This window comes from Chaetodon trifascialis, chromosome 7 (assembly GCF_039877785.1).
Source record: "Chaetodon trifascialis isolate fChaTrf1 chromosome 7, fChaTrf1.hap1, whole genome shotgun sequence".
Lineage (NCBI taxonomy): Eukaryota > Metazoa > Chordata > Actinopteri > Chaetodontiformes > Chaetodontidae > Chaetodon > Chaetodon trifascialis.
The window spans coordinates 14,262,195-14,279,272 of record NC_092062.1 but is presented as its reverse complement, the minus strand read 5'-3'; the positions used below and the strand labels follow the sequence as shown (position 1 = coordinate 14,279,272).

General features: G+C 41.2%; 1 protein-coding gene across 1 annotated transcript in view; it reads left to right on the top strand.

Annotated features, from left to right (window-relative positions):
• Positions 1-17,078, top strand: part of cdkal1 (CDK5 regulatory subunit associated protein 1-like 1) — a 230,243-nt gene that overhangs the window by 136,822 nt on the left and 76,343 nt on the right. Inside the window, exon 10 of the mRNA XM_070967372.1 lies at positions 3,090-3,235. Coding sequence (XP_070823473.1) covers positions 3,090-3,235 — 146 coding nt within the window. The remainder of the gene's footprint in view (positions 1-3,089; positions 3,236-17,078) is intronic.

The window sequence follows — 17,078 nt, the reverse complement described above, 5'->3', positions numbered from 1 at the left end:
TGTTCATAGCGTAAAGTGTACGTTATGTAACCTGTACTGTAGCTTAACTTTTGTTGCAGAAGTGCTCTGACGAGGACGTTTGCACTTACCAAGTAATGCGATGGACTGGTCTTAAAGAAAAGAGCTTGTCCTGTGCTGAAACAACTTACAGGCAGGACGTCCACCATATTACACAAGGCTGTCCATTTCACCAGCAAGACTGTTTGCAGAAAAAGCAAATTAGTTTTGTGTTTTGTTTTTTTTTTCTGAGTTTTAATTGGACAGTCAGACAGTCTCCAAAAATCTTTGAAAATATTTTCATGGAGACAGTTTAAAAGGTTTTCTGTAGTTGTCCCCAAAAGCCAATTAAAAATGTATGAAGTTGTCTATTTGAGCAGAGAAATGCTCTTTTCACTTCCACACTTGGGGTCCCCCCCCCCGCTCTGTACCTATGTAGACCTTGAAAAGCCCTGCTTTAATGTCATTCAGTATATGCTGATTTGTCAATAGTATCGATAGTGATGATGGTGTTTTTTTTCATGCCTGTGGTGGGAATATTTAGAAGTACTTCATTTTATCTCCTTATGTTGACATAACACTACTTGCTCGCTATGGTCATCTCGCAGTACATTTATTTTAAGACGTCATTCCTAAGAGCAAAACAAGTCGTGAGGTCATCAGATAACAGCATCAAACTCGGTTGTGAAAATACATTTATAGTGTTGTATTTATAGTGTGACTGACATAAGAGCAGTTCCAAGTATTTACTGTTGTTTAAGAAGAAGCTTTCATTTCTCTGTTGTAAACACACTCGCTCGTGTTTGCTTCTCATTTTTAATTGACATTTTGAAGTGTAAAGTGCTGTCTTCATGTATAAGAAAAGGACTGATGTATTGATGTCACAAGCCCATACATTCATATAGACTACCATTCAACAGCCAAGCAAGGTTAGAACTGTGTTAAACTAAGGTCAAGACCAGGTCAGATAATCTTTATTGAACCACTCACACCAACAGGTTTTATTGTGGGTCCTTGCTTCAGTCCAGTTAGCAGCACTTATGTGTGCTAACAGTTAGCTCGCTTAAGGGCTTATAGCAGAAAGCTCCAGAGGTGAAAAGTTTGCGCTTCAAACATTTTTGGAAAAGGCACATATAGGCTAAAACCACGCAGAGCATTACCATTTGAAGCACATTCCCCTCGTGTAGCAGAGTAGATATTTAGTGTTTTTATTGTTGATTTTCAGATTAAACTGCTGACTTCGGGTATTGTTCTCAATGTTTCTTTCCTCTCTGTATTGCAGTTCTGTGGTTGTGGGCTGTAAAAGTCTCACGTGAATCGTGAAGTACAGTCTATGAAGCATCTACACTGAGCAAAGTAGAGCATAATTATCAGAGGAGTAACTTGTAAGAACTTAGAAATAACACGAGTACATAATCAATCTCCTATTCTTTTACCTTTGAAAGCATTTAAAAACACACATCAATGCATGTTCTCCCTCTTTCTCCCTCTCCCTCACACACTCAGACATATACACACACATGCAGAGAGCTGATTTCTGCCACCAATCAAGCTCCATTTTCCAACCAAATTAATTCTGTCTAATTTGGAGCTTCCAGTGGTCAACCCCCTGTGGTGCGCTGCGACTGAGCTGTGTTTTTGTGTGTGTACATGCACACTTTGTGTGTGTGTGTGTGTGTGTGTGTGTGTGTGTGTGTGTGTGTGTGTGTGTGTGTGTGTGTGCGTGTGTGTGTGTGAGTCTATGAAGGATGGAACATTCTACAATAGATCTTAATTGAGAAGACGGACTGCAATCAGCATATTCTTGTAGGAAATCATTAAATCATTTCTTCCACCCCTCTCTTGTTCTCTTTCTCCTCGTGGTGATTAGCATGGTAATGATAGCATCCTGATTATGTCCATCAGAAAAATCTGACATCTGTGATCTCTCCAGTTCTGTGACTGAGGAAATGAAAGTGAGAGTAAAAGGAAAAACAAAAAAAAAACCTTCCCACTCTCTCAGTGAATGTGCTGTATTATAAAACAGTGTTACTTTTGATTGTTCTTGGTAACAGTGCAACAGACACGACTCACAGTCCTGTGCTTCCTGTGTACGGTTGCTGCCCTTTTCAAGTCTATAAACAATAAAAAATTATAGATTTTCATTATCTGTGTGTGGTCTCCATGATAAAAAAAAATGTCCTTATTTCTCAAAATGACTTTGCGATGTTAAACACATCATGTTTGTTTCTTCACCTTTTGACTTAATCTCAACACACATCGCTGAACATCACAGCCTGACGAGTATCTGATGGCAGCGTTTTGCTTACAGTCAGTGTGTCCATAAGTAAAGATAAGCATTTTGGTTACTGCAAACCTGCTTTCTGTATTATAGAAAGTGCAGGTATTATGATAGAGATTTGTATAGCTCTTTTAGTGAAAACTGAAAGGTACCTACATACAGTAGTAGCCAAAAATCCTTACTGACTTAATTATACACTCAATGTATTTTTCTTTTTTCCTCTCGCCATTTTGATCTGAGATGTGCACCTGGATGTTTCAGTAAAAGCTCTTGACTTTTCAGACATAAAGAACGCCTACTGGCGCAGCCTTGACTCTTTGACTTTAGATCTAGTGGGTACACATTCTCTGAGCTGCTTTTCTTTTCTTTTCCCAATATAAAAGGGAGAAATAGAAAATAAGAGAAATTGGCAGTGTATTGTAGAAGGTCTGGAGTGAAAAGAGTGCAGGAAGAGGTAGGAATGTTAATGGAACCGTCATATTCAAAGCTAGCAGCTGTCATTCAGCAGAGCAGTCTGGGAGATTTTGTTGCTTTCTTTTATGTTTGCATACACTAACACTTACGGTCAAATAAAAAGTTTACATTTTGGCCAAACCATCAGCGGTGTGTATTAATTTATCAAACAAGATGCTGGAAGGCTTGAACATGTTACAGCTTCAGACTGACTTATGTAACATGCCGACAAACTCCCACATTTTAGTGATTTCCTTTCCTCTCCATACATATGAAAAGTCTGACCCTCTGTTTCTGTTTTTCCTGTCTCTCCATCTCTCTTTTTTCTCTCTCTCTCTCTCTCTCTCTGTCTCATTAGGAGATGGCAAAGATACTGAATCATCCACGCGTCTATGCCTTCCTTCATGTTCCCGTGCAGTCGGCCTCAGACAGCGTCCTGATGGACATGAAGAGAGAGTATTGCGTCGATGACTTCAAAAGAGTGGTGGACTTCCTCAAAGAGAGGTGAGACAGGATGTGAGATCCCAATGAACTCATGACGCTGCCTGATGCGGTTTTGTTCCGTCCCACTTGCGGCTTCAAACCCCATGTTTCAGAAGCGGAGTGTTTTGCCTGCCTGATGTTGTTGACAGATTTTGCTGATTTGGTAATTTTTCCATGATATTTGTTCTTCTACCGTGGAGCAGAGCAGACAGGTGTACCGCTTCAGATACAGCACAGATGCTGTGTTATAAGGTAAGGTTACTGTTGCTGTCTGGTGGATATCACATATAGCAAATTGGAGCTTTTTACAAACTCTGAGAAGAAGTTTCTCTTTTAGCTGCACAAAATGCAAGTTTTTGAATGTCCGCAGTGACAAATTCTTTTCTGAATTTCTCACTTTAGCTGCAGTCCTTCACTCTTTCTGTCAGTTCTCATTCATCGGGACATTACTTTACAAGGTTAAACATCTCAAACATGGGATTAATTGACATATTCTGGGAGAACTATAAGTCTATTTCAATGTTTGAGCCTTGATTCGTGACACACTTTATATTCAAGGTGCAGTGGCATGCAAAGGTTTGGGTACTCTTAGTCTGTTTGTGAGAATAGCTAAACAAGGAAAAGATGACCTGCTTTTGAAAAGTCAGTGAGTTAGAGATGACCCATTCCTTTTAATGTTTTAAACATACTTTTTACTTCCATCTTTTTTCATCCCATTGCAAAAGTTTGTGCATCCTGCATTAGTTACACCACCCATGACGAGTATCACAAATAGTTCTGTGAGATTCTTCGACAGTTTTGCATGCGCTGCTGTTCTTTGGTCTGTCCATAGATTTTTGGTGGGGGGACAGTGAGTGCCAGGGCAACACCTTCAGCTTGCGCCTCTTGAGGCAGTCCCTTCTGTCTGTCTGAGGTTTTGATTTCCCCTTCTAATAATCCTACAAACAGCTCTCTCTGAAAGCTGTCCTTTTCTTCCTGTTGCTGTTACCTGCCATTTCTTGATTACATTACAAACTGAGGAAAAAGCTACCTGAAAACACTTTGCTGTCTTCTCATAGCCTTCTCCTGCTTTGTGGGCATCAAACATTTACATTTTCTGCTGCGAGGCATGCCATTGTATGTCCTTTCAAAATATACACACACACACACACACACACACACACACACACACACACACACACACACTCGTGGATTTAAAGCTAAACATGAGCATTGCCGATATGGATTAAACAAAGCTCTCCCCCTCATAAAAAAAAAAAAATCCACATTTCTGAAACATGTACATAATGCATGGATGTGACCTCTGACGTAGCACAAAATCTAAGAAATGATGCAAACTTAATCTTCTGCTGTATTAAAGATAATCTGTCATGGAATTTGAGTACGATTAATTATGGCAATGCATGTCAGCAGTGGTGAATAGATACAGAATTGATGCTATGATAAAACGCTATGATGGGATTCATATTAAAATGAGTTTGGGTCACATTTCTGCCTTAAATCTCTTGCTATTATTGTGTGATTTAGAGGAAAGATGTTTATGTATGTGGTATGTTTAAGCATGTTATTGCTGTTGCCAGATGATAACCTCTTATTTTTAAGCATGCCTTTGTGCTGGAGCTAAACGCATGTTTTCAGAGTCGTGCAGAAGAAGGCATTTCTGCTTCATTTGATTATATATGTCGGGGGGCGCATGCATGTGTGCATGGAAACGGGCTCACTCATGTTTTCTAAAATTGATAATTAAATAATACCATATATCATGTGCTCCAGATGATGTTGGACTAGCGGCTATTTATACAACCCAGCTGCATTCTAATGTTAACTTATAGCTATCCTGCTATCCTACCAGCTTGCTAATAACTGGTTTGAAGTGTTGCATCTCTGAGATTGACAGACTGTGTTAAGAACTTAGACTCACTCCCCAGAGTTAACTTGAATGCATCAGTTTCGGACAAATTTGTGCAGAGGTGTAAAATGATAGCAACCATTCGTGAACTCGGAATTGAATCTGTTCAAGAATTTGGCGAGCCGTCTTCTCTGCGGGGAAAGGCCAACCACAATCCTTCCTACCATGCATGATCATGTTTTGTTTTGAGTCAGAGTGTGCTCGGAGAAGAGGGGCTATTCACAGATGAGTCTGTTGTCAATATGTTTGTGAGAGAGAGAGAGTGGGTAAGGGGGGGCTGAGTGAATCAATGTGCTTCACAAAGCACTACAATGAAATAAGATTTTACCCGTTTAAAATAATAATAATAATAATAGTAAAAAAGAAAATCAATATGTGGCAGTCAGTGTTGATGTTATGGCAGACCACCACAAATAAATCAATGCCTGGGAAACACTGGAAACAGCGAGGGAGACAGAGGAAGTACTCGCTTTAGGATCAAAGTTGAATCACAAGATGGACATAAATTCACTCCAATCAATATCCAGATAATCATGAAAGTGTACCTTATTCAGCACACGACGGTTAGCTCCCACGTATAAACGTTAGATATTAATATCTATATGTCCGCATACATGTCTTTTGATGTTGCAGATTAAAGTCATTTTTGTTAACATGAGTTTGCTCTAAGCGGATAAGACTCATGTGCAGCAGCAATCAATAGATTTCATGTAACTGCTTCATGTAGGTCACCAGTCAAGCCATAGGCTTAAGTATAGAATGTGAATCTGACTGAACAAGACTTTTATTTAGGGCACTGTGCAGGTACAGCTACATTTGAAGCCTTTTGGACTTAACTATACGATATGTACGGAGTTCATTGAAGCTTTACCACATGGAGAAAAAGACTTTTCACTCTTTCTCTCGTCACCTTTCCCTTCACACTCTTCGCCCATCCGTTCATCGCCCTCTCCCCTTAGCCTTTGCCTCTGGCACTGTGTGGAAACCCAACCAACCTGATCCCTCAAAGCCATTAGTACGAAATCTGGGGCTCTGTTCTGTCTCTTGCCTTAATGCTTTTTCTCTTGTCATTTATTAGTCTACATTTTCTGTTAACCCCTCATTTGGTTGTTGGCTTGAAAGTGCCACTTATGTAATTGCACAACATCAGAAAAATGACCCTGCCCACTTAACTGCTGTGCAACTAGCTACACTGGCCTTGACTCTGTCTCATCGTGGCTTCCTGTTCATGATGGTTCTTTTTTTTTATTGTCCATTTTGTGTTGTCTTACCTTTGGTTCCACCATCTATCATGATAAAAAAAAACTCCCTTTCCTGTTTTGTGCTGGAAAAGAATTCAGCAAAAGTCAGGCTAAATTGAACCTAATGGCACACAGTACACAGAAAAGAGGGACAAGCTTTGAGCTGTGGTCCAGTTTGTTTGTGGTAGATACATTACTAACATGTTACATATAACATGCTGAAGAGTTTTATACTCTGTATACTGTTTTTCTTGAAATGGTTTGTTGTTTCAGTCTGACTTCTGTCGTTAGTGTCCCAGCACTTGTTTTTCTCTCTCCATCTGTCATCTTTTTGCTAATCTGTTTTTCATTTTCAGGTCTTTGTTGTTTCTTTGAGCAAGTGTGCAAGAAGGTCCAGAACTAGAAACTGGATTCTTACCTGTCCGTCTTCCTCTCAGCACTCAAGTATATCGCTGAGCATTGAAAGCTTCTGATTGGGCACCGTGTGCGGTCATCTCTTCCTTAAGAGTGGAAGGCTTCATCATTCCTTTAAACCTCCCCTTTTAAGTTCCCTCTGAAGGGGTCTTGAGTTGAAGAGTGATACCGCTGTGTTTGCTTTAACACTGACTCAGATACTTATCTCTGTGTGTCTGTGTGTGTGTACACTGCCTTGCTTTTTAGGCAGTTGTTAAACCTGCAGTCTGAGGTCTTCATCCTCGTCTCCAGTTGTTTTTTTAGAGTTCAGTAGAAAGGCAAACAGTGGTACTGATCCGACCGGAATCTTAACACATGTGGCAAATGGTCATGGGAGACACGAAAAGATCTCACACACACGCACACATGCATGCCACACGCAGAGTATCACGTCATAGGATCCTGTTTACATAAACTGTCTGGCTACCCTTTTGTGTGAGTCTTTGTATACGTGTGTGTGTGTGTGTGTGTATGTGTGTGTATGGTGTTACTCAATTTCTGGCTATCGTTACTTAAACACACACGGGTGATGTCGGTTGTGTGAAATCAATACCAGTATGCATTCAGTTGTCTGACCCATTTGGCTGCAGCAGTAAAAGCTGGGGTGCAGTTCAGGGTCTGGGAGAGAGGCCAGGGCTTCAGACAAGCCAAAAAAAACACCCACTGTGTGTGTGTGTGTGTGTGTGTGTGTGTGTGTGTGTGTGTGTGTGTGTGTGTGTGTGTGTGTGTGTGTGTGTGTGTGTGTGTGTGTGTGTGTGTGTGTGTGTGAGCGTTTTCTGCATGTGTCACAGAAAAAGTAAGAGCGCGTGAGGGTGTGTATGTGTAAAACATACACAGTCTGTTTTTTTTGTCGTTGAGGGAAGCCTTTTCATAGCACACAATCCTGAGATATGGGTCTGTCTGAAACTTCTCAGATGACAGAGAAAGTGTATGGTGTGGCCGTGTAAGTCGTCTTTTATTACTTTTGAACAAGGCACTCACCTTTTTCAGTGGACTTGGAAGGAATGCACGATTGCATCCTTTGCCAACCTTCCCTTTATTAGATAATGCTAGCCCCTCTTTAACAGAGTTAGCCTTCCTTTAACCTCATTCATGTTTAGCCACAGGCTGCGTTGGCCTGTTTCTAACTGTACACTGATTCACTCTACTTTTCTCACTTGTGCACTCCATGCAAACCAGAACAACTGAAGGAGAAAGACAAAGAGTGTGTGTGTGTGTGTGTGTGTGTGTGTGTGTGTGTGTGTGTGTGTGTGTGTGTGTGTGTGTGTGTGTGTGTGTGTGTGTGTGCGCGCGTGTGTGTGCGTGTGTGTGTGTGTGTCTCAGTCTCACAGGTGACTTTTAATGTAGATTCTCACAGCAATCCATTGTTGAGTCATATAATGTGACAGCCTTGTGCAGGTACGTGTGAGGTCAGAGCTTATCTGACTGACACACACAGCAGAAGACAAATGCATTTTTCTTTACGAGCAGCTTAATGCCACCAACACTGCAGAGTTCATGAGTGTCAAACACCCCTGGCCCTCCTTATCAGAGAAAACCAACACACACACAAACATGCCGACACACATCAGAACTCCCTCGTTGAAGTCCTGCACAGCTGAGGATCCTGAACTATTATGAACTTGAAAAAAAAATGACTTGTCATTATTGAAGGATAGGTGATGATTGCTGCATTTTCTTCATTTTGTTTTCTGCTGATATTTGCTGTAATGTGTACTGCAAGCGGGTTGAAAGCTCTTATTTTAACACACAGTGAGACTGGACCCTGCTGCTCCTCAGTAGGTGATCTCTTCATGACTAACAATGCTTTACTCTGCAGGCTTTGAGAAAAATGTTGTATTTTCAGTCCCAAACTAAAAACCATGAAGCAGTAAATATTACCATCAGAAAAATCAAAGCAACAAATGTTTCTTATAAACAACTGGAAAAAATCACAGCAAGACTCACCACCATAGTGTTCTGTAGAACAATGATCGAGCTTCCAGCCGTGGAAAGTAACACAAATCTAAGTTGCACAAATTAACTGTATCTTTGCAATTTCCCTAGAAACACTGCGCGCTGGGGAGAAGAAGGAAAAAAAGCTAATTTATCACCCTGATGACCATACGACATCTTACTCGAACAGTTTGATTTGTCCCACCCTTGAACATGCATCGAGTTTAAAGGTCTCTTGAGGGTTGAATGCCCAAATCATCTGTCACTCAAAGCTCATTCACACTTATCAAATTTAATGGCAAAACAGGGCTTCTCTGACCCTTACTGAAACATGTGTAGATGAGCTGGTGGAGGAAAATCAATTGTTTGAGATTGCGGCCATTATAAAAGACAGACTGTTGATCCTGCGGATGTGCTGTAGAACAATGGAAACACCACTGAAACTCAAAATGCTGTTGGGATGATGAATTCAGTTCAGCTCATTGGAACATTATTGACCCTCTAGGCACACTGAGTGTAGTTTTTACACTCTGCTACCTTCTACTCATTCTTTCATCGCAGGTTTTTTATTCTTCCATGCCAGTTTTATGGCATTATTCTAACACTGTGCATAATTCCATTGTTCTCTGCTTTAATATTTAGCTTAATTCCCACTGCAAGTTTTGGAACACAAAGCTTTTCCACCAAATTCATCCATATCCTCAGAGAAAATATTGCATTAAATATACTCTCCTTTGAATGACATAACTGGTTTTTCCAAGTTGTTATAACTGAATTGTTTTCTGCCGTGCATAATTCCAACAATCAGTAGAATAATTATTTCATTAAAATGGTTAATTTGTCCTCGTCTGCCAACACAGACCATATTTTTTACACCCTTTTCTCTCTGCTTCTATCAATTAAAATCACATAATGAAGTACAGTCTTTATGTAATGATGTATGGAGAAAATCCTGTTATGGTGGAATAAGACTGTTACAGAGTGAGCAAACGTGGTCAGAGGATTTTCCACAGTTGTTTGATAGTTTGCCATAATATCTGGGCTGATTTTCCCACAACTACTCCAAAGGATTAAGTGCCTCTGATTCGCAGGGGCCAAAGATGAAACGGCTGGAAAATAACAGTTGTGTCTGTGGGGGATTGGTTGTGTTTGTGTTCAGAAGAGCAGAATCTGGCAGTATTATTATTGAACTTAAAGTTGAGCAGAGATGAGGGAGGGGGTGCAAGCATGTGTAATCATGCTACCAGAGAAGGACAGATGATAGGGGAGGGCTGGGCGGTGAGCTGCCCTCAGACCCTCTAAGGTTCCCCTCAGGCTGGTAGGTTGGTTTCCCTGAAGCTTATGTCCTCCTGACCTCTGAAAAGCCTTTCAGTCTCAGGCCACAGAGGTCCTTCCCCCAACATGACACACTCACTCACATGCAAGATGGGAAAAAACAGTGAAGCCAAAACTGGAGCGAGAAGTAGCACTTTAGTATTCACTTAATTGAGGTTTACATCACGTTGAAGGCATGTTCAGATGTGGAGTTTTTACAGGTGTGCTCCCAAAGGAATGAGGATTTGCATCGGTCAACAGGTGATTAATCTGCGCGATCCCAGTAGCTGACTGGTACAATGACCCTTGACCTGCAACAAGATCTGCGGGAGCCCAGCACTCCCCCGTTCGTTCTCCATTTGAACATTTGCTTACCACTCTGTCCTGTTTTCTTCCATTGCTTCACTGGTTAAAGTCATAAGACATGACGAATATTTGTACATGCTTTCATGGGTTGTGTTCACCTCACTATGAATGAAATCTCTGATCTTTAACTCCACTCTCCTCTAAGGCACCAAAGCAATACAGAGTTCTGTCTTTTCTGCCCTCTCTTTTAAATATCAACCTGTTCACCCTTGTCTTGCGTGCAAACAGTCTGATAGCTGCACCTGATTTCACTTAAAAGTCTACAATTATTTGACGGGTTTCGTTTTATATTGTCTTGATTGTTAGAAAAAGACGTCAGAGAACGAGCTATTAGGTGAATATTGTCTCTTTTCTCTTGCCCAGAAGGTATTTTATTCTAAAATGATGTGTACACAAACAGCAACAGACACATGCGTGTCTCTGGGTGGTCTCCGGATTGTTCAGCACATTATTAGTCTAGCTTTAAAGGCACTGGCTCTTATCTATAAAGTCAATAGAACATTTTATCACTTCACACATTTTTAAATGTGCAGCTGGTCAAAGCACCCTGGTGATTCATAGCACTAATATTCATGCCTTATATTCACAAAAGAGTGGGTTCAAATCTGGCTCTTTACCCTTTGTTTTCATTAGATGTCACCCCCAACGTGCAAAATGTCATTCTTAATCCTGTTTATGAGATGATACAATATGATGATGTAACATTTGTGAGATAGAAGCCCAAACCAATGTGCCTTTTGTTTAAATAGGACCTGACTTGTGCAGCACTGAGATAGCACTGAACAGGTGCAACCAAAATTACTTTTGTGCTCTGCATTCCCACATGGAAAGAGTTAAGTAATGACTTGTCCAAATAAATTTGGCTGTCATGCTTTTATTAGTCCTGCGGTTTAAGGTGGGAGATAGCCGTATGTCACTTTTAGAGGTGACAGCTATGGATTTTACATACACTGACTTGAAGGCTATCATGTTGTTGTGATGGTGAGAATCAGACGTCTGCCTCCTTCAGCATAGTTTCATATGAACAGCCAATCAGAGTGAGTTTTTGGTTGATAGCTACTGAAGTAAAACTGTAATTGGTAGCTACCGGTCATGTGCTAAATAATTGTAACTTTACTATAACTTAGATTGAGTTTAAAAAAATATTTTATTCAGAGACTTGGTAAAGTAACAAATAAATCAAGTAACTGAATGACGCTTTTTTCCAATCTCTAATACTTCAGCTCCTTGTAGAGGCCACCGTTAAGTGTTGGTAGCATGTTGCAACGTCCAAAGGGTTATCAGAGAGACGCTGTGACTGTTGATACAACGTGTTGCTGATAGACTTTCGGTCTGTGTACGTGTCTCAATCTCTCCGATTGTTTCTCTCCAAAGAAATGGCTCCAAGACAGTTGTTTTTGTGCGCTTAGTCATCTCCATTAGTCACGAGGAGTGACAGGGTTATATCAAGCCTCCCTGGGTTACGGCAGGACACATGCATCAGTAGCGTGACTACGCCGTGTGTGTGCAGTGTGGAGCCAGTCTCTCTTTCTGTTTGTTGTTGAAGACATACCTTCATTAGTTTACACACACACGCACTCACACGCTTAAAGGTTTAAGGTATCAGCCAGAGCTAATGTTTCACTCGAATAGGAGGTGGGATGGGCGGCAGCTCCCTTCAGGCATTGAGAAAAAAACTGAAGAAGAGATAAGAAAAGCGAGGGAAAACAGAGAGGGAAAGAAGAGAGGGCACGAGAGGCGGGAAGAGAGAGCAGTTTTGAGACAGGTTTGCCGCGATAACCTGCCGCACTGGTGGGACTTGTCAACATTTCACCCCTCCTCTCTCCTCTCTCTTCTCTCCCTCGAGCTGATGATTCAGCAACTAAAGTAAATGAAGCCGTGAGGGTTTCACCGTGTGTTTTGATGTTCGGCCTTTGATTTGGAAACCCTTATTAAACCACACAGCCAGAATAAGGACATGCGCAGCAAACAGCCTGGTTTAGTCATCACAGGCACAGGGAACGTCTCAAACACACACACGCACACTTTTAAACTCACCATGTCCACATGATGGACATGTCGTGTCGTGTCTTCTGTTCGTGCTTGCAGTAATAGCACATCCCAACTTCACTAATTGAAGGCTTTTCCTGTGTGGAGAAAAAGTGTTGTCTTCCATGAGACTTGGAATTAAGGAATTCCCCCAAAGGCCACTAGATACCGACTCCAGGAAAAAAACAACTGAATTGAATGGGTGGAAGTATAACATTAGCATACAAGATATTTTTAAGTCATTTCACTTCTTTTAACCTGATTGTTTGTGGCAAGTTTCAATTTTTTTTGAAGTACAGAGATACAAACTGTATGTATTTTTACAGTAACCTCAGCCTAAGGGCAAGGTTATACCTGAAGAGAAGTGGTACTTCTTTGGTCTAATCTGGATTCTAGTAACAGCCACCAAGATGGCGTCAAAGTATTCTTTCAGAAACCTAAACATGTATGTGACGCCACAGATGCTTTGTCCAAGTTTTCGTGCACACGAAGAAGTCACACTGACATGCATATTGCTGCCGTATCACAGTGTACGTTATACATCAGCACAACAACAGCGTGTGTGTGTCGCCTACACATCTCACCGCTGCTGCTTAGAAACAGCAGTGCATGCCTCCACTCTGCTTGTGCTGACGTAACTACTTCCAAGTAACTTCTTTTCACTAATGAGGAAAATGCTTATGTCTTGACTCTGGCAGCGCTGGGTAACAAATTCATGGTGTTTACAGGTCTCGAAAAATATATGATTAATATGACTATCTCTTTGCACAGCCTCAAAAGCCAAAGGAAATATAGCAGTAAATATATAGCAAGATTTCCCTTTTATACGATATTAATTATACAGATCACACTAGTATAGATTAGTAACACCGTTTATCAGTTTGTCTGCATGTTTATCCTGTTTGCTTATGCTGCCTGTTGATTTGTGTGTGTTTGTGTATAGAAGTGATTTAATCCAGGAAGGAGTGAAAGAGGGAGGGAGCCTTCCTGCCTACATCTGGCTGTGTGTGTGTCAGTAAGTTTAGCGTTGTGAATTGGCTCAGTTTAAACAACAGGAAACCAGCAGAGAACGAGTCATTAACTTCAGAACAAGCTGAAACTGTGTGTGTGTGTGTGTGTGTGTGTGTGTGTGTGTGTGTGTGTGTGTGTGTGTGTGTGTGTGTGTGTGTGTGTGTGTGTGTGTGTGTGTGTGTGTGTGTGTGTGTGTGTGTGTGTGTGTGCGTGCGTGCGCGTGCGCGCGTGCGCACCTGACAGAGAGAGAAACGGCTTGTGGATAATGACTCTTGGCAGTTCCTAACACATCCTTGTCTTATTGACACTTCCTTTGGATTATACCATATTTCCTTCCCACAAACCACACACACAAACACGTACACACACACACGCAAACCACACAGACACACAGGATACGTACAGCTTCACTATAATTACAGGAGTTACATTTTCCTTCATTAAGTAGTGTTAATTTATTATTAGGCCCCTCAAGACCACATTACCTGTCCTTCCTGTCTTAGGAGAGAATACAACACACACACGCACAAATTCAGGAGCACGAGGTTAGTGTCTGTGCATGAGAGAGGGCGGGGGGAAAACACAGATGGAGAGAGAGTATTGACACTTACATAAGTGTGTGAGTGCTGTGAAACTCTATGCCTCCCAGTGGTCACCAAAGGCAGGTGGCAAAACAGCCCAACCCATACACACACCCTGCCAGAATAATTTAGGAGGAGCAACATGTTTTTTTCCTTGAATTGCCATACACAATACTCTTGACCCCATTCAATGTAAAGTCAAAAACACTTTTCTCAGGATATAATATAATATCGTTGTGTATAAAGATATTTCTTGTTCATTATCAGCTTCTTTTTCACGACAAATCTGAAGCTGGTCAGTGGTCAGTCAATATTGTCGCTTACTAGCCGCCTGTAGTTTATCATTGTCATTTTTATCAATGAAATGCTTTAATGTGGGTTTGACTCATGAGCCTCAAGGTTATCTGTGTTCCTTGAGGACTGAGGTTCTGTTTGAGTTACCACAGTTTCCTCACCTGTGACACATTTTCTCTACCTGCTTAAAAGATACTATTTGCTTTTCTTCATCCCTCAAACAAATCGTGTTTATACACTAGTATGGGAAAGTACATTGACTTGTTTCCCACTTAGAAAATAAGCTGAGTACAAACTGAAACCGCATGAGATCAGATGTAGCTGCAGACTCCTTCTGTTTGTTCTGATATTGTTCAGTTAGATTGTTCCACCTCATGTCCATGGCTCATTCACATTCATCTGGCTTCATAAAACATACAGAAAAACCATACCACAAAGTTTGTCATTGTGTTTAAGTATTGCCTCCACAACACACACACACACACACACACACACACACACACACACACACACACACACACACACACTTAGCTACTGCCAATACCTGCATCTTCAAAGGTACGCATGACTGGGAGTAAGGTAGCGTGGTGGAACAACGTGAACATGTAAACAACCTCTCACAAACAGAATGGAAAGACAAGTAATAAGGCAGCAAAGTGGTAACTTTCCACGTGTTTGCACCTCCCAGTGCGCACACACACACACGCAAGGTCAACTGATACTTGTGTACATCTAAGATCACAGTCATGTTTGACTCTCTGACTCACCTCTCAGTCGCTCTCTGTCTCGCTCTCTCTCTCTCTCATATCATATGTCTTCTCTTGCGCAGTGCTCGAGTCCTGCCCTTCCTTTTAAAGCTCATTTTCAACCACACAGTTTCACTCCCATTTGATGGACTGTAATCTGTTTGTGTTTGTGTGAGAGAGAGAGTGTGTGCAAGTGTGTGCGTGTGTGTGTGTTTGAGTGACGCTGTGTTTTTGACATTACCATTGTGCAACAGTTATTCCAGTTTCAAGTGGGTTGTCACTGGCTGCAAGCTCTGCTGTGTCACCACGTGTGTGTGTGTGTGCGTGCGTGCGTGCGTGCGTGTGTGTGTGTGTGTGCGTGTGTCTGTGTGTGTGATGTATTACTCACATTGTGGGGACAAAAATCAAAAATCTGTTTACACAGTCAAATGTGGAGATTCACAGTCACATGTGGGGACAAAATACAGGTCCCCACAAGTTAAATCATTACATTTAGGGTGAAGACTGAGGATAGGGTTACAGGTTGTGCTAAACTGAGCTTTTCTAAGCTCTTATTGGTCACTCATGTGCTTGCGCATTCTTTCAAGGAATACCAATTAAAAGCATCATCGAGGCAGGGTAGACAACGCACAGCAACATTGATAATATTTGTCCTTTTCAGTTAGCTTTCATCTCAGTGTTTCATTGTTTACATACAGTTATTTACCCTGTGTGTAAAGATGTTTTTATGTCTGGTTTTACTGATTAGTAGTGAAGCAGAGTACAGCAGTTCTGTTACGTAGTTAATGTATGTTTATCCTCTATCTATCTTCTATCTTTATGGTTCCGTTAATGAAAAATAAACATTCCTCTTATGTAGTCTTCTGTATGTCAGATTGCGTTGGCAGTTCTTAACTGATTGTCCTGTAGACTCTATCAAAGGCCGTCTGATGTAGCTCGTTTTACTGGAGAGATCACACATTAAAGAGATACTAATTGATTTTCCCTGACAGGTTCTTCCTCATTCTCAAGAAAAGCCCAGATGATGCTGCTCTTGGACTCCAATGACTGCCAGCTTAATGATTCATAAAATGATTAGTTAGTTGGAAATAATCAGTCAGTTAATTATCTTTCTAACAGAAAACAACCAACATCAGAAGAAGAAGTGTTCAGCCTCGTTTTAGTGCTCTCAGCATTTCATACCTTGGTTGGTCCTTTAACTTAATTTTCTCTGTTTACGCCTAACTGACATTAAGATTGCTCATAACTGACTTGCTTACAGTCTAACCTACAAACAAACAGCCACTAACAGCTGGAGAGCTTCAGCATGTGAATTCAGAGCTTCTCTTCTTCTGGTCTGAACACAGTGGTGCTCAAACACATCTTAACTGAGAGACATTTTCCATATCTGTAATTTTCGGCCTAACAGTCACTCCAGCGGTCCTTTGAACTTCTATGAATCAATTTTGATGGAGAGGTAGTTCTCCCTCACTTTGAAAATGTCACTTTTAATTACTGATCTTTTAGCATTTTCGAACATTCACTTATACCCTTGTACAAAAAGAGAAGATGGATGTGTGCAGTTGTTGGTCTGTGTCATTAAAAATATTTCTTGCATATTGTGGGTGAGCAGCTTGATAAAGAGAGCACAAAAAAGCCCACACTTAAAGCAAACCCACCGTTCATTTGACTCAGGTGAGGCTTTTATGTTCAGCATTTATCGGGCGCTTTGATGTTATCCATATCTGTGCAGGTCAGGTCAGCACAGCAGGATGGAGTGATGGATCACATACTATGGGTATGTCAATGAAGGTTGGATTAAATTGAAATAAAGTGCAAAGGGACAGTCCATTTAACGCCTGGCTGGGCAGTCACGAGTGCCATGCCTTTGCATTGCAGCCCTCTTAAGCATATATATGTGTGTTTGTGTGTGTGTGTGTGTGTGTGTGCAAGAGAGTGGATGGATTTGTGGTGTCTGTGTGCTCTTATTACTCCTCCCTCAGACTA